General features: G+C 47.6%; 1 protein-coding gene across 1 annotated transcript in view; it reads right to left on the bottom strand.

Annotated features, from left to right (window-relative positions):
• The window catches only part of SLC17A7 (solute carrier family 17 member 7), a 58,048-nt gene that overhangs the window by 9,294 nt on the left and 24,458 nt on the right, over window positions 1–24,296 (bottom strand). Inside the window, exons 2-9 of the mRNA XM_083411540.1 lie at window positions 9,398–9,650; window positions 8,194–8,312; window positions 7,359–7,473; window positions 6,998–7,085; window positions 5,722–5,808; window positions 5,048–5,190; window positions 3,940–4,089; window positions 2,036–2,168 (exon numbers count right to left, since the gene is read on the bottom strand). Coding sequence (XP_083267666.1) covers window positions 2,036–2,168; window positions 3,940–4,089; window positions 5,048–5,190; window positions 5,722–5,808; window positions 6,998–7,085; window positions 7,359–7,473; window positions 8,194–8,312; window positions 9,398–9,650 — 1,088 coding nt within the window. The remainder of the gene's footprint in view (window positions 1–2,035; window positions 2,169–3,939; window positions 4,090–5,047; window positions 5,191–5,721; window positions 5,809–6,997; window positions 7,086–7,358; window positions 7,474–8,193; window positions 8,313–9,397; window positions 9,651–24,296) is intronic.

Here is a 24,296-nt window from a genome sequence, read left to right as displayed (position 1 = left end):
TGGAAAAAATTGCTGTTGCACCCAGATCCCACTTGCCGGCTGCCCTCTGGTATCTGGCTGGCCACTGTGAGAACAGAGTGCTGGACTAGAAGGGCCTTTCGCCTGGTCCAGAAGGGATCGTGTGATGTTCTTAAGCTCAATCCCCCAACATCTGCAATACATCGTATGCATGTGTCATTTCAACACCAATTCATTCTCCCAGGCGTTAAAAATCCTTTTAAGCCACTCTGGAGGCTTGTGGTTTATTTATCCACTGTGTGGTTGCTTTTTTAAAAATCTATTGTGTTATAGCTGATGTTTTACTCTGTTTGATCTTAAGGTTGATTGTGTAACTTTATTTTATTTTCGTCTTAAGTTGTCCTGAGAGCTGAGATGCGCTGATGGTGCAGGATGAAAATGAAACAAATGAGCTAACGAATAAAAAGCCAGCCTTGAGCAGAAAAGATCAAAGGCAGTGATGAGAAAGACCTTTCTCCGTATAAGGCAGGATTCTCCAACCTGGGCTGGACTACACTTCCCATCATCCTTGACCATGGGCTGATGGGAGTTGTAGTCCAACCACGCCCGGAATGTGCCAAATTGGGGAAGGCTAGCATTAAGGTCTTTGTCAGCAGTGCGGTCCTGGGTTATATGGACTTGGTATAAGACTGATTCATGAATAAATGAGGGTCAGGGGAGGTTGCAACTTTGTGAAAAGTGAACTGGCAAAAGGAGAGCTTGCTAAAAAGCAAGAGCACAGGGTCCACTGCAATCCACAGGACAGGGATGCAGGACAGGAATACCGGTATGTGGTGATTTCTCATGCCCTCCTACTGGAAACTAGGGCTGGGAGATAATCAGCTTTTCAACACTGCGATGCATCACCAGCTAAACATTGTGATGGAGTGATACATTGCAATGTTGAAAAGCAGAGGGAGGAACAAGCTGCATTGTCCTCAGCCCCGCAAGGTGCTGGGGTGAAACTGCCTCCGCTCCCAATGTAGCTTTTCCCTTCCTCTGCGCACCAGGCGCTGGTGGCCAAGGGACTCAGAAGCGACGGCAGTTTCACCCACGATATACTGCTGGATGAAGGCACCATCACCCAGGCCTACTAGAAACCCCAGAAAAGCATTCTAAGCAGGACACGGAAACCTCTAAGGGATTTTGCATCCACAAGTGCTAAAAAACTGAGGTGTGCCCGTCCCTGCGAAAGAAAGAAAGACATCTAAATGAAAACAGAGATTCTCAGAAACCTGTGTGAGTTCCTGGATTCTGTCTCTAATGCATTTGCTTCAAATATTGTGGCCATAGCTGCCAACTTACAGATTTGAAAATAAGGGACCAGCAGCCTCGAAAATAAGGGATCAGCAGCCAAAATAAGGGATTTTCCGGGCACAGGTATGTTCAACTTCTGAGCCCCTCCGAGCAAAAGGCAGAAAGCCCAGCCAGCAGTCAAACGAAGCCTCAAGCCTCAAGCAAAACCTCTCCGCTGGGAAGCGCTGAGCAAAGGCGAGTCCCTAGGCAACGCAGCCGATTTGATCAGCACAAGGCATGCAAGCTCCACCCCCCAGTCGTTCTTAGACTTCTTATTGGGTGAGCAACGCAGTCAAGCAACACAGTTGGAGCCTTCCTCCTCCCTGGCCAACAGGGAGGGGGGGAGAGGAGCTGCTTCCTTTGAAACCCGGGAAATTTAAGGGACGTCATCAATAAGGGACAGCAGCGGGACACGGCGCTGGGATAAGGGACTGTCCCACCAAATAAGGGACGCTTGGCAGCTATGATTGTGGCACTCTTAGTACTGCCTAGATGCTGCTGGGCTCCAATTTCCATCATCCCTGGATATTTGCCATACTAACTGTGGGCAGATTTGAGTTGGAGTCCAGCAGCAGGTTCTGGAGGGCAGCAGGTCCCCTACTCCTGGCCTGGGCACTTTTCTCCAGAAACCTTTCCCACTGCCAAGCCAGCCACCTGCCCCTTACTGGAGTCCGGGTATCTCTCAACCAAGCCTTAACCCTCCTCCCTGAGCCTATTCTCCAACAATGCCTTTCTCTCTCACCCCCACAGTTCATCATCTTGCGGACGTTTGTGGTAGACATGATCCTCCGCGTCCGCAGGTAGTCGGCGATTTGGCCCCCAATGGGCACGATGATCGTCATGACCAGGTGAGGCAAAGCAGAGAGCATGCCCACCTGCGCAGGAAGGGACAAAAAGGAAGAGGCAGCCCATAAGTTCCAGGCACAGGAGGGTGTTTAAAAACAGTTAAGAAAATCCAGCTGTCATGTGGGGTCTTTTTTCTTTTGACCATTATGTTTGTGACCAAGGGCACCCACAGGATATTTTTCAAGTGGGGAAAAAGGGCAGTGTGTGTGTGTGTGTGTGTGTCCAAGTAGAACACTGGAAGGGCGGGATAAGGCTTATTTCTCACACACAAAAATGAGAATAGTACCTATACATTTTGTCTCATGTAGCAGGTTCTGCAAACTTAAGAGTTTTATCCAACTGAAGTCTTACTCAGAGTAGACCCACTGAAAGTAATACTGCCATGACCATGAATTTCAGTGGGTTCAGTTGAAGACAACTCTTAAGTTGTGTAAAACTGATGTACAAGACAAAATGTGCTGGTACAGTGGTACCTCGGGTTACAGATGCTTCAGGTTACAGATGCTTCAGGTTACAGACTCCACTAACCCAGAAATATTACCTTAGGTTAAGAACTTTGCTTCAGGATGAGAACAGAAACCGCACAGTGGTGGCACGGCAGCAGTGGGAGGCCCTATTAGCGAAAGTGGTACCTCAAGTTAAGAACGGTTTCAGGTTAAGAACAAACCTCCAGAACGAATTAAGTTCTTAACCCCAGGTACCACTGTACCTTTCTTCTCGCTTTTTTTGGTGAGAAATTAGCTTGATAACATTGGGTGGTGTTTAAATACATTTTACTCAAAGCAGACCCACTGAAATGAATGAACATGGCTAAGTCAGGCCTGTTAATTTCAATGGGTCTAGTCTGAGTGAAATTTAGTTGCCAGCCACCTATTGCTCTCTTTAAAAACAAAAATGAAAGCCTGGAATCTTGGGATTATACTTCCTGGTGGTGGTGGGGGACTGCCCTTCCATGGACACCCATGTTGAAAACATTATATAACTTCAAACCCAATTCCAGTAGTCCTCTTCGCCATCATCGACTGCTACCTAGGAGCAGCGGTGGCAGGTGAGGGTACAGAGTGACGGAACTGAGCTTGCCAAGAGAGGGAGGAGACAAGGCAAGGTTTGATGAGGTCACAGGAGCTCTGGGCTGGTAGTGGCCACTCAAGTGCACCTGCAGGGCCGCCGATGTCGATTCAAAGCGCCCCTGGTCATGCTGAAGCCTCATGTTACCCCAATCCTCTCCTCACAAGTGCCATTGCCAGTGAGAGGCTGCCATTGCCACCACAACCACACACACACACCCTGCCCATGCGCTGCGGCTGTGTAGATGTATGTTTTGGAATCCTGAAATTTGATCCTGCTAATTTCTGAACTTTTATATTTTTCTTCTTTTTTTTAAAAAAAATAAAAAGTCTATACTGCACACAGAGCCATAGAATAAAAAAAAATGAACATCTTGGGTTCCTTCTCTCTCTCTGTCTCTTTGTTTTAGATTTTTGAACCTGTTTTCCCTCAGAGTGCATTCCTGCTCAGCCTTGCCCCAGCATACGATGGAAGAGCAATTGGCACGTGGCTAGGGGCATCTTTTCTTTCTCTTATCAGCACAGAATGAAACACCCTCTGCTAATTAATTAATGACGACAGCAATATTCGCTACTCTTCACCGGTAGGTCCCAATGCCGGGTTAGAACAATTTCAAATTCAGTATTAAAAACAGCGAAGAGAACTTATGGACAAGTCTCCAATTTCTTGCCCCGACACGTGCAAGAGCGCGCGCACACACACACACCTCAAACCCAGGGCAATTTTTCTCACCTTGCTGATTTCAAAGCCAAATACTTCTTCAAAATAGGCCGGCTGGCTAATTAAGAGCAAATAGAAGGTCCAGCTCCGGCAAAAGTTGGCCACAATAATGGCGTAGACAGGCATGGAAGTGAAGAACTTGCGCCAGGGCGCTTTGAATTTCTGCCAAGAGGTGGGGAGGAGAGAGAGAGATGAAAACATTAACGGAGTTGCCTCACATCCTCGCATATCCCCACCGCAGTGCTGTCGCAGGACTTCAGAGGCCACTTGCCTCCTCAAAAATGGTGCCCCATGAAGGTGCTGAGAACTTCCCTACTGCAGAGAGATCTTCAACGCCTGCCACCTCACCACCATACATTTAAAGCATTTAAATCATGGGAGCTGTAGTTTCCCGCTCACAGAACTATAACTCTCAGACCCTTAAACTACAGTTCCCAGGATTCTTTGGGGGAAGTCATGCTTTAAATGTATGGTGTGCGCAGTTTCTCTCTCTCTGCTCTCTCATATCCTTGCCCATGGCCTTTGCTCCTCCACCTTCACCACCCTCACCTGTCCAAATGTCTCTTTCCCCTCCTCACATGAACCTGCCCTGCAGCCCAGTATGCTTGGAGCTGCCTCCCAGGACACCCGCCTGATACCACCACTAGGCCCCATATGCACTCGGCATTTGAAGCAGTATTCTACCCCTTTGAACAATTAGGCTTCCCCCAAAGAATCCTGGGAACTGTAGTTTGTTAAGGGTGCTGAGAGTTTCTAGGAGACCCCTATTCCCCTCACACAGGTACCATTCTCAGAGTGGTTTAGCAGTCAACCCCTCTTCCCAGGTAACTCCATAGCTTGGGACTTGTCATTTTGACCTCCTGCCTTCTTTCTTATTTTCATTTTTCAACGCTTCATCCTATGAGCTCAAGGTAGCGCACGTGGTTCTCCACCCCTCCCCATTTTATCCTCACAAGAACCCCGTGAGGTAGTAACCAGGCTTCGCAACCAAGGGGGGATTCGAACCCTGGTTTCCCGGTGTCATAGTCCGGCACTCTAGCCACTACGCCACACTCTGTTAAGGCTCCGTGCACCTTGATGGCGCCATATGAATGGCAAGAGAGCAATGCAAGGCACTGACCAGAAGGGGATTCATAAGACTGGCACTTTCTCCAATGCTTTCTTCTATGTATTTCCTCTCTTCCTCGGTGATGGTTGGGTGCTGTGCAGGACTCTCGTAGGAAACCAACAGCCAGAACATATACCAGAAGATACCAAAGCTGCCTGCCAAGGAACAGAATTGCAGAAGCGGTTGGAGGGAAGGGACCTACAATCTGATGCAACGAGGTTTAGGCAACCGAGAAGGAATGGTAGCCAAAGAGTTTGCCTCCTTTTCCCCCCTCCAAATTTTTTAATTAATTTTCCAAATTTGTAACAAATAAGACACACAAATAAAGAAAAAAAAACATTACAATACTAAAACAAAAAGCAACAAAAACAAACATATAAATACCTTTAAGGCCTAATTTAGTTTTCATTGTTAACTGACTTCCTCGAATCCCTCCTTACCGAATTTCATTGAATCACTTTTTAACATCTTTCCAATATCCTCTTTATAATCAAATTAACACCTTTCGTTTACAATCTTCTTCTCTTTTCATAATTATCCAAATCCATAATATTTTACAATTCACTCTAGTCCTAGGCCCATTTGGTCCTTTCAAGTAACTTCTACTTATCGCATGTTACAATATTTAGCTAAATAGTCTCTAAATTTCTTCCACTCTTCTTGGTATGGCCTCTTGGCTGGCTTACCGTAGACGTAGAATACTGAGCTCCACCCGGAATACTGCACTAGGATCCCCGCGAGAGGCATGGCCACCACAGCCCCTGCGTAAGAGCCTGTAAAGGCAGAGGGAAAAGGTTAGCCAGGGATACAAGCTGAGATTCCTAACTCCAGTGGGGACTGGTGCCCATTGGCAGTGGCGTAGCGTGGGTTGTCAGCACCCGGGGCAAGGCAAGTAATTTGCGCCCCCTAACCTGTGGAGCCAGGTAGGGGCAGAGAGCTGCGAGTGCGAGTGCGAGCGCCCCCCCAGATGTTGAGCCCGGTGCGGCCGGCACCCCATGCACCCCCCACGCTACGCCACTGCCCATTGGGACTGGCAGGCAGAAGTCAGGGTGACCAGCTAGCTGTAAGTAAGAAGGCAGCCAGGCGTGGGGTCTGGCTGAGGGCAAGCTGAGCTTGGTGGGGCAGTGCCCCATTTGCCTGACTGCACCAGCCTTTACTGCCTGACTCCCAGCAGCACTCGCTACCCCTCTGAGGTTGCTTCCACCCTCGCCGTTCCATGACTAGCTGCCATCTTTTGTTATAGCTATGAAAAAGGAAGAAAAAACGGGGGGGGGGGACAAGAGGAAAGCAGTGTTCAACACCCTCTCCTTGCGGAACAGGAACTGTCAAATAACGGGGCAATTCGGAGGCAATTCGTCAGTTACCCACCAGCAGTGCTGTTTCCTGCAAGAACAGTAAGAGGGACAGAATTTGCTAGGGGGCAAACTGCGAAAGTCGCAAGGGACCTTTGCTAACTGGGAATTTATTCCTTCTGAATAAACACTACAGGGGACTTCCGGGTTGAGCGCCATCGGTCATGGCGGCTTCCCTCTGAGCAGCGGAGGGGAGAGCTCCGAAAAAATAGGGTTCTACCGCTACGGCGACGCGGTGAACCCCTGAATAAACACTACAGAAGGCTGTGGAGTTAGGAATTGCTAGACAATGTGGCCTTATGTTAAACTCTGTATGGAACCACTGTTTCAATTCCTCAGAAGCGAAGCAGTCCTCGTGCGAAAGCAACTTACTAGTGAGTTATGCTAAAGTGAGTCACTCACCAAGAGCTCTTCCAACATGTAAAACCAAACCAGGATGTGATGCGTTTTGATCTAGACTTTGGGACAGGTCTTCTAGGCTTCCGCTTAAGAAGTTTCAACAAGTCAGAAGCCAAAGGACAGCAGGTTCAAGGGGGCAACCATGGTTTTGTTGCATGGGAGGCCCTCCCCGCCCATTTAACTTCGATGGTCGGTGAACATGTTACCTTACCACAGAAGGCTGTTGTCGCCAGGCGGCTGCGTTCCAGGGGGGGTGCCCATTTGCTCCAGATACCGTGGCATGCTGGGTAGGTGACCCCCTGGAGGTGGAGGGCACAGAGAGTTACATAGAGATCAGAGCTACCTTTCCACTGGAGAGAGAGAGAGAGAAGAGGCAGGCCCAAGGAACAAGCTCTGCTTCCGACCCATAACTCTGTCCCACCTTGGCTCCGTTCTTTACTAGAGGCCTAAGCGCCCCAAAGACAGTGACGGTGCTCTGAGGGAAGGGAGCTGAGGCTTCGGAGAGGAAGGTGGAGAGGTGGAGATATTACGGGGCGGTGCGAAAGCGCAGAGATTAGGGGTGCGGGCCTTACCTCCACAAGGCCTTGCAGGATCCGCACGAAGATCACGCAGCCAAAGTGGACCCTTGCGGCCGATGGAATGAGCATGTTCAGGGTTGATGTCGCCACAATGGCAAAGCCAAAAACCCTGTGGACCGAAATGCAGGTGTTAAGAAAAGCTGTAAGAAAAAGAAAGCCCGGCCCGCTTGCTTTCCCTCTCATCATTATTCTTTTGATATTTACAGGGGGTTTTTGTTCCACATGAGCCTGTGATAAGGGAGTCAATGAGGCTAATCACCAGCGGCTTTCATGGCTGAAGGAGAATTTGAACTCATGTCCCACATCCACATTCTGATGGACAGCCAATTGCTCTGAACAGCTCCCTGCCTCTTCCCGCAGGATAATATATACACAAGTGCTGTAGAGACTAGAGACCTGCACAGTGAGAGGACAGGGCTAGGAAACACCATAAGAAACCTCCGCTTTCTCTAGCGAGGGTCTATGTACGCCTGTGTGTTTCGAGATAGGTGTTTATTGTGGGATCAGTGCTGCTCCTCATGCCTGCAAATTTCTTGCACGATGAACTTACTTCTGAAATTATCAACTCAAGTTTACTGGAAAAGAATCACAAACTTAAAAAAAAGACACAAAATACCAATTTTCTGGTGTAGTGATAATCTGGTTTATACAAAGGTACAGTCAATTTGCATGATCTTTATCTTTCACCAGATAGTGAGCTAATCAAAATGGACCAAGGTGTCTTTGTATTCCTGTTCTAAAGATCACCAGATGTGAGCCAAAATCTGCATGTTCCCCCTCTTTGATTTACACATACACACACTAAAAAAATACCCTACCTGCATCTTACCTGTTAGCAGCAAATTTCTGTGCTATGAACCCTCCTGGGATCTGGGTGACAATGTAACCCCAGAAGAAGGATCCATGAATCATGCCTACTGTCTCAGGATCCCAGTTGAACTCTGCTTTCTAAAGTGGTGAGAAGAATAGAGGAAAGATTTGGTTCCTGATTACAGCCAGCAGCAGGACTTTGGTCACAGTCACACCATCCATTCAATGCTCATGGCTCCCCCTCCAGCCAAGAATCCTGGGAACTGTAGTTTATGTTAATGGTACACTGCATTGTAGCTCTGTCAGGAGTGAACTACATTTCCCATAACTCTTTGGGAGGAAACTTGTGCTTTAAGTGTATGTTGTGTATCCAACCATAGAATCATAGAGTTGGAAGGTCATCCTAGTCCAGGTGTGGGGAACCAGTGGCCCTCTAGATGCTGCTGAACTACAGCTCCCAGCATCCCTAGCCATCGACCATGCTTGCTGGGGCTGATGGGAGTTGTAGTTCAGCAACATCTGGAGGGCCAAGAGGTCCCCACATCTGTTATAGAAAACTGACCCTGGGAAACAGTCAGGGCTCTGGAATGTGTGAAGCAATAGTAAAAAAAATCCAGAGGTGCTTATCTCTGAGTAGACCTGTGCAGGATTGGGGATGCTGATCTCATTAGGCATGGTGAAAAACTTCATTCTGTTTTAGTTATTCAAGAACACTTTTGTCTCTGGCTCTGCCCATAATCAGTTCTGGCTCCACCCAGCACTGTCCTGTGGCCTCCAATGGATTAAAGGTAAAGGTAAAGGACCCCTGGATGGTTAAGTCCAGTCAAAGGCGACTATGAGGTTGCGGCGCTCATTTCGCTTTTAGGCTGAGGGAACCAGTGTTTGTCCACAGACAGCTTTTTGGGTCATGTGGCCAGCATGACTAAACCGCTTCTGGTGCAACGGGACACTGTGACGGAAACCAGAGCGCATGGAAACGCCGTTTACCTTCCCGCCGGAGCGGTACCTATTTATCTACTTGCACTTCGTGCTTTCGAACTGCTAGGTTAGCAGAAGTTGGGACAGAGCAAGAGGAGCTCACCCTGTTGTGGGGATTCGAACCGCCGACCTTCCGATCGACAAGCCCAAGAGGCTCAGTGGTTTAGACCACAGTGCCTCCTGTGTCCCTTGGCCCTCAACAGGAAAAAAAGCCCACCCCTTCTCCAGAGGGAGGACAGTCTCACCTTCACAACGAGTTTGTCCCCTTCGTAGACGGTGTTGTTGTTGACCATGCTGACAATGGCCACGCCCAGATTGCAGCGGATGCCGAAGCTGATGCAGAAGCCCAGGCCGCAGAGGATGGCGATGATGTAGCGGCGAGGGAGGCCAAAGCAGGTGCAGTCGACGATGGGCGGGTGCTTCTCGGTCACCTCAACAGCCCGGCCCTCTTCAGTCAGCTCGATGGTCTCCCCACCTGCCTGTTTCTTATCAAGGATCCTAGAAGTCAGAGATAAGAGGAAGGCTTGAAGGGATGGGTAGGACCTAAAGTTGACGGCCCAGAAGAAGCAATGGTTCAAATCTGTTCCCATGAGGTGAGCAGATTCTGCCTCATTGCCTTCTTTCCACTCCTTTATTGACATCAGGGATGTCTCTACCATTGGGGAAAGGAAGGCAGCTGCCTCAGGCGGTCATGAAAGGGCAGCAAGTTGTCAGTTAAGTGGTTATTGTTGTGTTTTTTCTGCCAGGGAGGGGAAGGAGGTACTTGTGGGAAAGAATGGGTGAATTGGGAAGTTTTGGTTTCTCATTTTTTCCAATCTTAAATTCAGTTTTCCACATGTCTGCATTGGCTTCTGGTCTCTTTGTTTTATGTTTTTAAAGTTCTCCCCAAAACCCACCAGCATTTTGGTGTGGATTTCTCCTAATACCCCCATTTCTGTATGCAGTTTTGCAAAGCAATACTTTCCACTATATTTTCACAAGTATGTGTACACTTTACCCCAAGTTATGAATTTTTGTATACATCAATTGGCTAGAAAACCAAATAGCACAACCTGGAGAAGTCCAAATTTCGAAAGATCGCTCTTATGGTTGGTGTATTCTTTTGGAAAGCGAGAATTCGGTAGGTATGCCTTTCAACGCGAACTGAATCAAATTTCTCCTCCATCCCTACTTGTGGGATTTTCTGCCTCAGATGCCAAAATTACCTGGCTGGCTTTGGCCACTCTGCACCTTGCCTTCAGGTGAGAAAGGGGGCATCAACATCAACATCAGGAAGGAGCGTCTCCACCTCCATCGTTCTGCCCGGACACTGAGGTCCAGCGCCAAGGGCCTTCTGGTGGTTCCCTCACTGCGAGAAGCCAAGTTACAGAGAACCAGGCCTTCTCGGTAGTGGCACCCGCCCTGTGGAATGCCCTCCCACCAGATGTCAAAGAGAAAAATAACTACCAAACTTTTAGAAGACATCTGAAGGCAACCCTGTTTAGGGAAGCTTTTAATGTTTAATAGGTTATTGTATTTTAGTGTTCTGTTGGAAGCCGCCCAGAGTAGCTGGGGAAACCCAGCCAGATGGGCGGGGTATAAATAAATTATTATTATTATTATTATTATTATTATTATTATTATTATTATTATTATCATTTGTATGCCACCTTTCCACAGTTAAAACAATGCTCAAGGCGGCTTACAATATGAAAAGATTTACATAATTACAAACATAGCAAAATAGTCATAAAAATAAATAAAACACATTAAAAACTACATAACCAAACTGAACAATTGCCACATAAAAATAAAGACTTCAAAAAGTTATCAGTAATATAAGTTAATATCAGTAAGAGCAAAACCTCCCAACAAAGCTTCCCCCCCAATACCCCAGCCCATGCTAAGCAACAACTGCAGCAGCAGTCCTTATGAAGCCTGTCAGGCGCTGCCCTGGGCCAGGTGGAGAGAGACAGGAACGGGACCCTCAGGCTCTCAGCAGGAGAGTCCTCCTGTTTGATGCCCTGCTTCAGGGGGCACATTATTTGGGGATGGCCCTGGGGACGCACTCTCCGTCCTGCCCTCCAGAATGCGGGTTGAACTGGGACAATTTTCTAAACTAATTCTGAAGCTGGAAGATGCCCTCTTTGCCACAGCTCTCAGTTCCTTCATTTTCATTAATGTCTCCCCCGCTTCTGCTCTCACTTCTCTGTTTACGAAGCACCTAAAGTATCACAGAGCGAGCCAGTCTGTAAATCACACTGTGCAAAGTTGGCGTTAACTCTTTATTAGCAAAAACACAATCTCCACAGACTTGGCTGGGTGTCAGGCCTAATGAGCACGGCATCTCATTCTTGGTGGTTTTACTCCACGGAATCAGTTTCCGAGACTAAAGGTCCCCACCTCCCCACAGCCGTCTATGTCTCCTACTCTCCAGGGCTTTCTCCAAGCAATCAGAGACTGCGCCTGCATGCAGCCAGTCTCTGCTCTGCTCTTTTCATGTGTCTCATGGTTCTGTGAGACAGGGTGGAAGGGGAGCTTGCAGCAGCAGCCAGACTCACCTCTGCCTCTTGGCCATCTTCCTCCCACTCACAAACTTTAGCTTCTGCCTCTTATTCTGGACTGCTCTCTGCCACTGCCTCTTCCTGCTCACTAAACCCTGTTACCCCTTCAGCTTCTGACACCTCCTCCTCCCAGTCTTCTCCCTCTTCTACCGCTGACCACCCATTGTTGTCCCACCACTCCCTGGACTCTGAGCCTTCTTCCTTGGGGATACCCTAGCTGGTTCCTCCCACCATCCCTCTGTGGCCAACCTGTCTATGACATAAAACGCTGCCAAAGAAAAGTGGGGGGAAGGAGAGGCAGAATTGATGTGATGATGCTGCATCCGCAGTTGTGGCAAGATCTCTTTCGGGCAGTGCTTTGCATACATGCTCTAGAACATGGAAAACACATCACGCATACACTGGTCTGTGTTGACTGTTGACTGTTAACTTGGGATTGGTGGATCTGATCATTTTGGTTTTTCTCAGTTTCCCAAATTTCCATTCTTAAATAATCCATCCATCCATCCGTTGCATTCATATCCCACCTTTTCCTCTAACAAACTCAAGGTGGTGTACGGTGGTACCTCGGGTTACAGACGCTTCAGGTTACAGACGCATCAGGTTACAGACACTTCAAGTTTCAGACTCCGCTAACCAGAAATAGTACCTCAGGTTAAGAACTTTACCTCAGGATGAGAACAGAAATCGCGCGGCAGCAGCAGGAGGCCCCATTAGCTCAAGTGGTACCTCAGGTTAAGAACAGTTTCAGGTTAAGAACGGACCTCCGGAACGAATTAAGTTCTTAACCCGAGGTACCACTGTACATGGTTCTTTCCCCCCTCCTCAATTAATTCACACAACGACCCTGTGAGGTAGGTGAGGCGGAGAGAGGCAGTGACTGACCCAAAGCCACCCAGTTAGCCTCATGGCCTACTGGGGATTTGAACCCTGGTCTGCCAGGTCCTAATCCAACACTCTAAATACAACGCCATTGTGGTTCTCCAGTTCTTCACATTTCCACATCAGTTTTGTGATATATATATATATATTTTAAGTCCTCATGAAAATTCACCAGCATTTTAGTGTGAATTTCTCTTAAAGCACACATTTTAATGCAGCTTTGCCTCAAATGCACCCTGTTGCAAAGCGATTTCCCTTAAGATAATGCATTTTAGCACACTTTGATCACTATAACTTTTTTAATCTTATGCACACATTTTACACATATGCATTTTTGCATACATTTGCTTGGCTGGAGAACTGCTTTGCAAAGTTCAGAGAAGCGCAAATTTCACAGGACGATATCGTTCCATTCCGTGTATCGCTTCAGAAAGTGTGTGTGAGGAAGGTTCACCTTTAAATGTGATCTGAATCTGAATTCTCCCCCATCCTTCACGCTAACCAGTGGCGAAGCTGCATGCTCTGCTACCAGGGACGGAGAGCAGGCGTGGGCGTGGCTGGTGCCCTGGGTGGCATGGAACGCGCTCTGGGGGCATGGTGTGCCACCTGTGGGGGCATGGTACCCGGTGTGCGTGCGGGGGTGCACAGCATGTGTCCAGGGGGGCTGCCGCAATGGCACCCTACTGGAATAGTGGTGCTGGGGGCCGGTCTGCTCCTTCCACACTCCCGTTCCTCTGCCAGTAACACTAATATGCCTTCTGTGGGACTGCCTCTGAAAATGAGCTTGGAAATGTCATTCGGTGGCCCAGCTGGCATCCGGAGTCCACTCTTGCCAATCATAACTCACTCGAGTTTCACAGAACTCTTCAACTTTCAGTGTTAAATGAAGAAAAGTGGGTGGAGGAAGGGGGAAAGAGGGTGAGGAAGGCCTCCTGCCATGGTGAAAGGCCCAGTGGCAATAGATTACAAGTTTTGAGATGGCGACTTAGGAAGCCTTGCAGACTAATGAGGTTAGTTTGGGTCCAGTGCAGAATCTGTGGGTTGACTTGCCTGGGGAAAAGTGTGGCCCTCCAAGCCCCTCTACTTGGCCCTCAGAAATCTCCCCAGGCCATGCCCTTCTCTGGCCTTCCTTTGCTCCCACAAATGTTTCTGATGGGCTAGAATGTGTCTCTGAGCTCTGATGGTGCCTCTGGCCTGCCTACCTGGAGGATACGGATGTGTGAGCATGTGTACAAACTGGCCTCCTGTGCAAAGGTAAAATTTGCATCCATGGCTCCACCCACATTTGCCTCTGGCCCCGCCCACCACAGACACGCGGCCCTCAGAAGGCTGCCCTGAAGGGAATGCAGTCCTCTGGCTGGTCCTCCGACCCCTGGCTTCTTCGAGCTCAAAACACCAAAGCTGTAAGGCAGAGAGCAGAAAAGGGAGAAAAGGGTGGCAGTGCTATCCTAGAAAAGCAGGAGGATTGTTTTGGATGACAGGGAGCTGCATATGGACTTGAGAGGAGCAGCAGAAATGGGATAGCTATCCTTGTAAGGAACTGCGTCGGGTGACTGCGTAGATGCAGGCAGTAGGGCCAGACTGACCTGAGAGCGGAGAGGGTGGGCTCAGACGCGGGGAAGGTCCCTCCCTGCCAAGGATTTCAGAGGGGCTTGGAGCACCCCCAAGTCCTCGTCCATCACCGCCCCCTTCCCGCTCTTACACACTGTCTCGTCAGCCTGGTGGGGAGGCGGCGGATGCCCACGCAGAAGCTGTTCCCATCAGAGCTGGTGCAGATGGGCTCTGAGCTCAATCTCGGCACCGGGCCCGAGAACAACTCCTTTCCCTTAGCAACGGAGGCGACAGAAAGGCCTTCTTTCTGAGCCCCCTTGTATTGTCCCTTCCCCTCAGTCCCTCGTTCCTCCCTGCCCTCTCCTGCACAAGCAGACTCCGTCAGATCCGTAAGCCAACCAGCGTTAGTGAGTACAAATATGCGCCTGACATTGCGCACCTATTCTGTATGTTCAAAGCACATCCCACCCGCTTCTGGATAATCCTGGAAGACGTCGTTTGCCCCTCACAGAGCTACAATTCCCAGCAGCGCATTTAACAAAATACAGCTCCCAGCGTTCTTTGAGGTGGCGGAATGTGCTTTAAATGTATGGTGTACATGCAGAATCCATATCTTAGCAAGGAGGGATTCTTAAAACAATTGGGTGACACTCTTCCCAAACCCCCTAGTTACAGGAGACTATGGATCATAATTTGGCTAAAATGGCAAATAGGTGGCATTGTGAGGTTGTGACCCAGGGGTCCTGAGCAAATAGGTGGCATTGTGAGGTTGTGACCCAGGGGTCCTATGTGTCAGGCCCCAGATCTCTGCTCCCTCCCCCACCCATTTTTTATTTTTTAAACCCTCTGCTGGCATGCTGCAAAGTGGCAGCGTACACACCTTACACCTGAAAGCACATGGCTTCCCCTAAGGAATCCTGGGAACTGTAGTTTGTTAAAGGGTGCTCAGAATTGTAGTTCTGTGAGCAGCAAACTACAGTTCCCAGGGTTATTTGGCAGAAGCCAATTGCTTTAAACGCATGGTGTGCACACAAGCCCTAGTTGTGCTAGTGTGACTCCAGGCACACACCATCTTATTTTGCCCCCAAATTTGTGTCATGGGCGTGTGTGCTGAATTCTTTAAGAGCCCAGAGTAGTGGCAGTGGTTAGAAGGAAGAGGGTTCTGGATTTCCTCAGAGCTTCCCCCCTACATTTCTCCCCACATCACTGGAGCACTGAACACCCCACTTTTCCACGAAAACTTGTTTAAAACTGTTCAACCTAATCCAGCCAGAAACTACAAGTGACTGTCATTTGTCATGTAGCGGTGAGAGCATTTGAGCGAAAATCCTTGGCACAGAGCTTGCCGAGTGACCTTGGGCCAGATATTAAGCCTGGCCTCCCTCATAGGACTGTTGTAACAATACAAAGCTCATTGGTTGAAGAAATGATATAGAAATCTGATAGACTATGCCAGAGTTCTGACACTGGTGGCAGCTGTTGCTAGGATAGGCTCGTTTCCTCTTAGCTCGCCCCCACAAGCAAGGCAACCACCTGGATTACACCTTTAACAGGATCTCAGCGTACAGAAACAATTTGGCTAGTGACTAGTTTCCCACCAACTTGTCAGGAAAATCTTTGCCTGCTACATTTCTACACATCGGAGCCCTTCCCGAGGGCAGCATTTCAGACTGCCTCCTCAGGGTCACTATTTTTAAAATATAAAAAGCCCTTTTCACTGTGTCTTTAACAGACAGCTCAATCTGCCTCAGAAAAAAATAAAATTCTGAAAGACTGCCATTTATTCAAACGGTGACTAAAGCACATCGTGCATCAACACCCAAAATGCTCAGGAAGATGTGCTATTATCACATACCAAAAAAGACTCCTGAAATCACATGCGCGCACAAACACAGCGTTGGAAACACCCCATAGCATTTGGGTGCAATTCGCCTGACATTAAACCATATATATTGCTTGAATTACAACAGCACTCCTTGTCGTGAGGGGGGGGGGGATGGTGTTTAGGTGACAAGCTTTGGGCGGCGACATGCTGGCTTCAACCCTCTCTCTTAAAAAAGAGAATATTGTTTTCTGGCCAGCTGGCAACGCCAGCCTTCCTTACTCTCTGAGAAATACTTTGGGGGACCCAGCATCCCTCCATCACACGCCCCTTGATCTGATTTTATAGGGCACTCCTGTGCTACATGATTTCATTTCAATAACTGCTGCCTATGTACATATATTAATTTAGCCTAGCCTACCTGCCAACCTAGCAGTTCGAAAGCATGCAGTGCAAGTAGATAAATAGGTACCGCTCTGGCGGGAAGGTAAACGGCATTTCTGTGCGCTGCTCTGGTTCGCCAGAAGCGGCTTAGTCATGCTGGCCACATGACCCGGAAGCTGCATGCTGGCTCCCTCGGCCAATAAAGCGAGATGAGTTGTCTGCGACTGGACCTAATGGTCAGGGGTCCCTTTACCTTTACCTCGCAGGGCTGTTTCCAATATAAAAGCGGGGAGGGGAGAAAAGATACCCAGCCCTGAGCTCCTGGGTTTGCCACCCAGCTATAACTGAGCCCATGACACCAATTGGCTACCAATCAGTTTCCAGGCCCAAATCAAAGGGCTGATCTGGGCATTTTGGAGGGAGATTCTCTGTCTTCCCCCTCTTGCCTGGGGAGGGAATGCAGCTATAGCATGGAAGGGGAGAAGGCGTTGTGGATCCAGGTTGCTCCAAGGGTTGGTTGTTGTCGTTTGTTGTTGTTGTTGTTGTTTGTTTTTAAAAAAAACACACACACAGAAAAATGGCTTCCTTGCTTTGCTGGAATTGTACTCCACTCTTCCCCTCCTCAAAGGAGTTGCTCAAAGCAGCTTTCAGCTATCAAAGCACACATAAATGCAAGGATGATACAGCCATTACGAAAAAAAAGAAATTAACAAAATATAAAAGCAGCAGCAACAACGAATATAAAAATAAATGAAAACGTAGCAAAGCCACCTCCAGACTGCTAGGGGAGGATTCGAGGGCATACTGGAAATTTAGCTTTTGCACCACTGAAGTGGATGAAAACACCATAACGCAGAAGATCTTTCCGGTTAGGAAGCTGCTGGGGAAATGCACTGAAAAGTGTAGGATGAACAAATCATTAGCAAGCAGACTTTATCAGCACAGTGCAAGCAAATCAGAGTGAATGTTCACTGCTGTATAACCTCCGTGGGAACTAGGCAGAAGGCATGCTCAGCAGTGGCGTAGTGTGGGGGGTGCAGGGGGGCCCGGCCGCACCGGGCGCAACATCGGGGGGGGGGGCGCTCGAACTTGCAGCTCTCTGCCCCTACCTGGCTCACTCACTCTCTCTCACTGCAGTGCTGGCTGTGCGAATCCGATCCGAGCCGCCGGGTCGCCGCCCACTGTGGAGGGGAGGGTGCCAGGCATGCGGTGCGGTGCGGAGAGAGAGCGAGGGACTATCTGGGGGAGGGACAGTGCATCGGGGGGGGGCACGCAAATTACTTGCCTTGCCCCGGGTTAGGGGGCACAAATTACTTGCCTTACCCCGGGTGCTGACAACCCACGCTACGCCACTGATGCTCAGTAAAGACCAGACATAGTCAACCCTTCCACATATGCTTTGTGCAAGCAAATCAGGCTCAATAAACAGGCCTTATGGAAGGGCTCCAAGAGCAACACCAACAATAAGTATTTTCTTCCTTTCTTTTGAAAGAGTTGAATTGGTCACACCCAACCAAATAGCTTCCTTTCTTGAAAAATGGAAGAAGATACACCCAAGTCCTTCCAAAGAGGAAGAGCGCCCTCTACTGGTTGGGCTTCACACCCTTCTCTCTGTAATACAGCAACACACACACACACACAAAGTCCTGCGCTGGATCTTGCCCGACTTTGGATATGATCCTTTTCACTGACGTCAGCTCAAGACGGCCGTGTTGGCAGCTTAGGAGGCAAGGTTTTAAATATCCCTGGCTAAGCTGCCCACCGCCAGCAGGTTTGCAGTGACCTTGGGTGGTGCCATAAGCTTATCAGCCTCCGGTTTCTTGCCTGGCTTCACGTTCACACCACCAGATCTCGGCACCAACCCATTGAAAGCGCAAAGAGAGCCCCAAAGACATGAGTGCTATAATGATCATGCACAATGGTGACCCAAAATCCGGCATGAGCTGCTGGATCCTGGGCTTGCTTACTCAATCCATTGATCCCAGAGAACCTGACCTTACTCTCAGTTGTGTTCTTAGGATTTCACCCAGACAGCTTTATCCTGTGCAAAATAAGGGACCCCTATGCCTATTATAAACAATGGGCTCATGCAAACCTAGCATTGCATATGATTGGGCTGCAAGTGACCTAGCCTTTCTGTCACGTGTCCACCTGATGGATCGTTGTATGTGCCAATCATATGGACAGATTTCCCCCAGTTAACTGAAGACACCATCTCCTAAATAGTCAATGTGGGTGTTGTTGTTTTTACCCAACTGCAAAATCAGGGCCTGTCCCTCACATTGGACAGGTTGGACATTTATCCTGGATACTGGCTTTGGAAGGCAGTGTTCCTAGACTGTGTGATACTGAATACCTCCCAAAAGCACCAATTTACCTAGTAAGCAGGTCTAGATTTAGAGGCAGGCATCTGCTTTAGGAACTGGGCATGGGGGTGCAATGGGCTTTGGGGAGGGGCACCTGTCACAGGCATTCAGCTCAAATGTCTGCCCGATAGCTGAAACAAACAGTTCGTCTTCCCCTGTAAAGCTGACAAGTGTTGCATTAATGGACCAATAAAATGTCTGTTTTTGTGCATTTTGAATCATATAACTTTCACTTAATCATATAACTATAACTTTAACTTCTATTAACCTATGGTCTGTGTGTGTGGTTTGGGAGCTGCACAGTCTGGGGGAAAACAATGCTGTCCAGGGTTGTAAAGACTGCAGAGAGAATAATTGGGTGCACTCTTCCCACCTTGGATCAAATCTATGCTTCCAGGTGCCATAAGAAAGCGGCAGAGATTGTGCAGGATAGTGCGCACCCCGAAAATGATCTCTTTCAGCTTCTGCCTTCTGGAAGAAGGTACAGGGTTATAAAGACTAGGACTAGCCGCCTGAGAAAATGTGATTTTGGTTTTAAACGCAGTGTAAGGTAGTCTTTATGTGAGTATATTGTATTCAATTATGGGGTATCAGAGTTTTTAGGGGCTAACCAGGCTGGGATAGCTGGGATAGCAGGCTTGTGGATTTTTGAATGTCTGATGTAGATTTTTTCAATTTCGTTGTTCTGTATGGGACAATGACAATAAAGATTATCGTATCGTATAATTTGTAGAGTTGGAAGAAACCCTGAGGAACATCCAGTCCTGCAGTGGAGGAATATTCAGCTGCCCCATACGGGGACTGAACCTGCAGCCTTGGTGCTATCAGCATCACGCTCTAACTGACTGAGCTATCTCCTGCCCTGCCTACCCACCCATATTATTGAGGTGTTCCCTGCTTTGGTTTCCCAAAGGGCTGCTTTAACATGCGTTCCCCTTCCCCCTTTATTCATGGGGAAATTGATATCACCAGTGCTCATTCAACAGTGTCTATGTAAAACCATTGTGAGCAACTGTGTAAACCTATCATTTTTATATAACAGTGATAAATCATGCATCCAAGCTGGGAAACAGGATACAAATGCAATTCAAAAACCTAAATGCTTTCAAAAATCAAAGCAAATTGAAGGGATGCTGAAGATGCTCCTTGTCTGGGGTGCTGTTTGGCCTTTTTGATTCGTTCTACTGCTTCTGATTTGTTCTACAGCTTCTGGTTCCCAACTCCCCTCAAGGTGCTACCCACAGCCCAGCCTGCCTGCAACAATGAAGAGGTGCTGCAATGCAACCTATTCTTGAAGGAGGCTGCCCACTGCATCTCTGCCTGAGTCTGTACTCTGGGAGTGCCTTCCCTCCCCTAACAAATAAAGTGAATTCAGATGCAAAAAGATTAAAGTGGCAGCACAGTCAGTCTAAGAAAAGGTCAAAACTCTGGGGTTTCTTTGGAGTAAGAAACACACACACCTCAAAACCTGGTGGGAGAATAGTATCTGTTGGAGCAGGTTTAAGCTGCAAAACCTCCACCTAAGCTCAACCTGCATATTTGCAATTAAATGCATATGCCATATTTTTCCGTCTATAAGACGCCCCCATGTATAAGACTATTTTGGGGGACTCAGATTTAAGAAAATGGGGGGAGATCTATCCGTGTATAAGATGCCCCCTAATTTTTGACATTATTTTTAAGGGGGGAGGGAACCCTAGTCTTATACACAGAAAAATACGGTAGTTACAAAAATCTCTTACTCAAAGGAAACCAACCCAAGAGTACTCACTGGATCCCCTGAAACCACACTATGAGGGTGTGCATAACAATTCTGTTGTATTACATTTTAACACCATCATTCCACCTAATGGTTCCCAGGGCAGTATACAAACATATTCCAATAAAATATAACATTATCCATGTAGATTTTTTTAAAAAATCATCATAACACCAATATAAGCATCAATAAGCAATTTGCGGCAAAACACACATTCCTGCAGCAGACAGACCAGCTCTTTAATCCATCCATTGCCAAAAGCCTAAAGGAGAAAGCTTCATTTGCTGCTGGAACTGCCAACATGGAGGAAACTCCACAACCGAGGCGACACGACGGAAAACCAGAGAAGGCCCTGAATCCCATTGCCACACAATGAGCCACCTATAAACACACATGGTATATGTGTGCGCATAATTATATATTACACATGCCAAGTGATCTATATCTGATCAGGTTGACTTTGGTCCTTGGTCCAATAAACCTGTTTGAAGGGTGTCCCAAGCCTCTGTGTGGGTTCCTTAGGGAGTTTCCTTGTGACAGAAATTGCAGGAACTAGGATTAAAAATGCCCTGGTCTGTGGGTGCTGCTGCCCTGGGCCATGAGCCACCAGGTCCAATGGGAGGAATTAATATCTGGACTGCATACCTAGTTTCCAGGGTGCATCTGATGCCTGAGGCGGCTGTCTCACTGTGACTGATGCCTGGAGAGAACTCGCCCACCCAGGCTGGCCATTGGTCCCCCAGAGCTGGAAGGACCATAAAAGGTTTCTAGTTCTGGCAAAGGCTTTAGCTGTGTATGATCTGGAAGCTGTCAAAGAAAGACCAGCACGGAGAGTCTGGCAGGCGGCTCAGCCTGGAAGGGGCTCCCTGATAGTTGAAAGCAGCGCTAAGCCTGGAATTCTCAGGGTGCTTCCTGGTTGTGGTTGTTTTGGGGTAACATCCAATCACATACCGGCATAATTCAAGATTTGAGGCCCCAAACCTGAGATCTAGGGTTGGGCCCTGGGGATGTCACAGAGTGGGCCTCCTCCTTTAAACCAGTCCTCAAAACGTATTATTTCAATGAATGCTGCCCCCGCCATCCTTATTTCACCATTTTTTATCCCACTTTTCTGCAACAAGGCAGCTCAGGGGACAAGACTAAAAGCAGTCAAAACAAAAAGAGATAAAGCTGCAAAACAGAAAACAACAACAACACCAAGGAGATACCAACAGTTAAAAACATTCCTGAGATAAAAAAAGAAGAAGTTAGTCAAAAACGTGCTGGAATGAAACTGTCTTAAAATTTATAGTGTGGATAGGGCATTGGGGTGTGTGTGTGCAAAAAGTGGTGGCCAGTCTGGGCATAAGGAGAGGCCTGTCAAAGTCCCGTCAAAGTCCCATCACAGTCCAGCATTCTGTTCTCACAGGGGTGAACCAGATGCCTATAGGAAACTCCAGAGTAGGCCCTGAGTGATACAGGAATTCTCCCCACCTGTGCTCCCAGGCAGTTGGTATTCAGAGATATGCCGCCTTGAAAACGGGAGGTAGCCCACAGCTATGATGTCTGACAGCCATTCATAGCTGTCTAAATTTGACTGAATCCCTTATAAAGCCGCATTCAGGCTGGTCACCGTCACTACCTCTTGTGGCAGCAAATTCCAGTTTAACTTTGCTCCGCTTAACATCGCGCTGTTGTCATTCACAGTGGGAAGAAAAACAACAAGAAAGATGTCCCAGCTAAGAGCAAGCCCCGCCACTGAGAAAAGTACTACAATACCGGGGAATTTCTCCTCTCAGTGGAGAAATTCAATTAAATGGTGTAGACACATCTAGGACTGTGCTGTCTAGGAACTCAGTCAATGGGGTGAATTACTCCCCCCCCCCTTTTTTTATTTCTGTATGGTCAACAGCCATCAACATTCCATAAGTTCTGATAGCTCACAGGTACTTGTCAATCTGTGGGAAGGGGGGTTCCTCTTTAAAAATAAAAGAAAATCTCTTTTTCGCTTGCAAACTTAGATACTTCTGCATATCTGGAAAATATGCCAAGTGTATAGAAACTGCCACCTTAGTTTGGGGTGGCGTGTGATGTAAGTGCTTCTAAAATTCTGGCATGCTTTTTCGCTACAAAAGGTGGCAATCACATACCGTCAGCACTTGAAGTGTCTAAAGCTAAACCCCTGGCATAGTTATTATAGGGGGCTCAGATTTGGACAGGCACTCATTTTGGATGTACAGAAGCTGTTCAATCTAAGTTCCTAAGGCAACTTTTTTCTGTTCCATCCTGTGTTCCAAATGTTTCATTGCGCTTGGAGGCTAATCTCCCCTCTGTTGAATTACAGATTTGGTGTAGGACATTTAATTATTGGCTTCGGTTAAATTTAAACCCCACTGGTCTAACAACCTTTAGTACCTGAAGATTGTCATGAGAGCGCTTGGACTAAAATTGTCCACCAAAAGCTTTACTTTTCTGGTTTACCACCACAACAATTATTAACACTGGGCTTCAGTAAAGCCAACTAGACAGCGCCTATATGATATCAAGCAACAGAATAATTTGGCCACGATAAGGAAATTTTGTCCACGGTATGATTATTTTCCACCTAGTCATTTTGACACGTTGGCACCCTACTTGCAAAAGTTAACAATTCCAAAATACAGACGCACTTTCACTTACGCAGTAATGAATATACTGCCTTCAGCTGTACTTGAGGGTCAATTTCGAAAAATTTCGCTGAAAAACAGTTTTGTCCATGTGGAGATGGCAATATTGAGTCAGTGGCTCATGTGCTTCTGGCTTGCACTCTTTATAAAGATTTGAGGAGTGAGGTTATTACCCCTCTACTATTGTCCGTGCCGGATGCCGGGTCGCTCAACCATTGCTACTGTGTTCTTTCTTCTAGCAGATCAAGATAATCAGGTGACAGCAAAAACTGCAACATTATTAGCAGGGGCAATTAGAAAAAGATCTATTGTTTGATTATTGATGTAAACCTCCAAAATGTATTTTGCATAGTTAAGTTTTTACCTCTATCTTCAGTACATTTTATTTTATTGCTATGACTAGTGGCTGATGCAAATAAAGATACTTCTGATCTGATCTGTGTAAGTGCTTATAAACTGATAGGCTCTTTCCCACCTGAGTTTGTTTTTATTTAATTACAAATGCACAAGTTGAATAGTGCAAAGCAAGCAGGCTCCCATGGCTCTTGCTTGCCAACCACCTGCGAAAAACCAAATTTCTTTCTCTAACTAAACAACAAAACTGTTTTCTTTAGTTTTGCTATCCAGGCAGGAGGGATGTACAGTGGTACCTTGGGTTAAGAACTTAATTCGTTCCCGAGGTCAGTTCTTAACCTGAAACTGTTCTTAACCTGAGGTACCACTTTAGCTAATGGGGCCTCCCACTACCGCTGTGCAATTTTTGTTCTCATCCTGAAGCAAAGTTCTTAACCCGAGGTAATATTTCTGGATTAGCGGAGTCTGTAACCTGAAGCATCTGTAACTTGAAGCGTCTGTAACCCGAGGAATACTGTACTATAAATCCCAGTGTCTTGGGGAAGCCACCAGACCAGCATCTTTTGCTTTAGGCCAGAGCAGTTCTCAACCTGTGGGTCCCCAGATGTTGTTGAACTACAGCTCCCATCATCCCTGAGCTCTGGCCTTGCTAGCTAGGGATGATGGGAGTTGTAGTTCAACAACATCTGGGGACCCACAGGTTGAGAAGGGCTACTTTAGGGAAAGCACTGTAGCTCACTGGTAGAGCATCTGCTTTGCATGAAAAAAAGTCCTGGGTTCAATCCCTGGCACCTCCAGATTAGGCCGGGAGAGACTCTCTGTCTGAAGCCTTGGAAAG

Source organism: Podarcis tiliguerta (genome assembly GCF_965153285.1).
Source record: "Podarcis tiliguerta genome assembly, chromosome: 13".
NCBI classification, from domain to species: Eukaryota; Metazoa; Chordata; class Lepidosauria; order Squamata; family Lacertidae; genus Podarcis; species Podarcis tiliguerta.
Note: the sequence above shows the minus strand (reverse complement) of the source record. Positions and strands in the feature narration are given on the sequence as shown.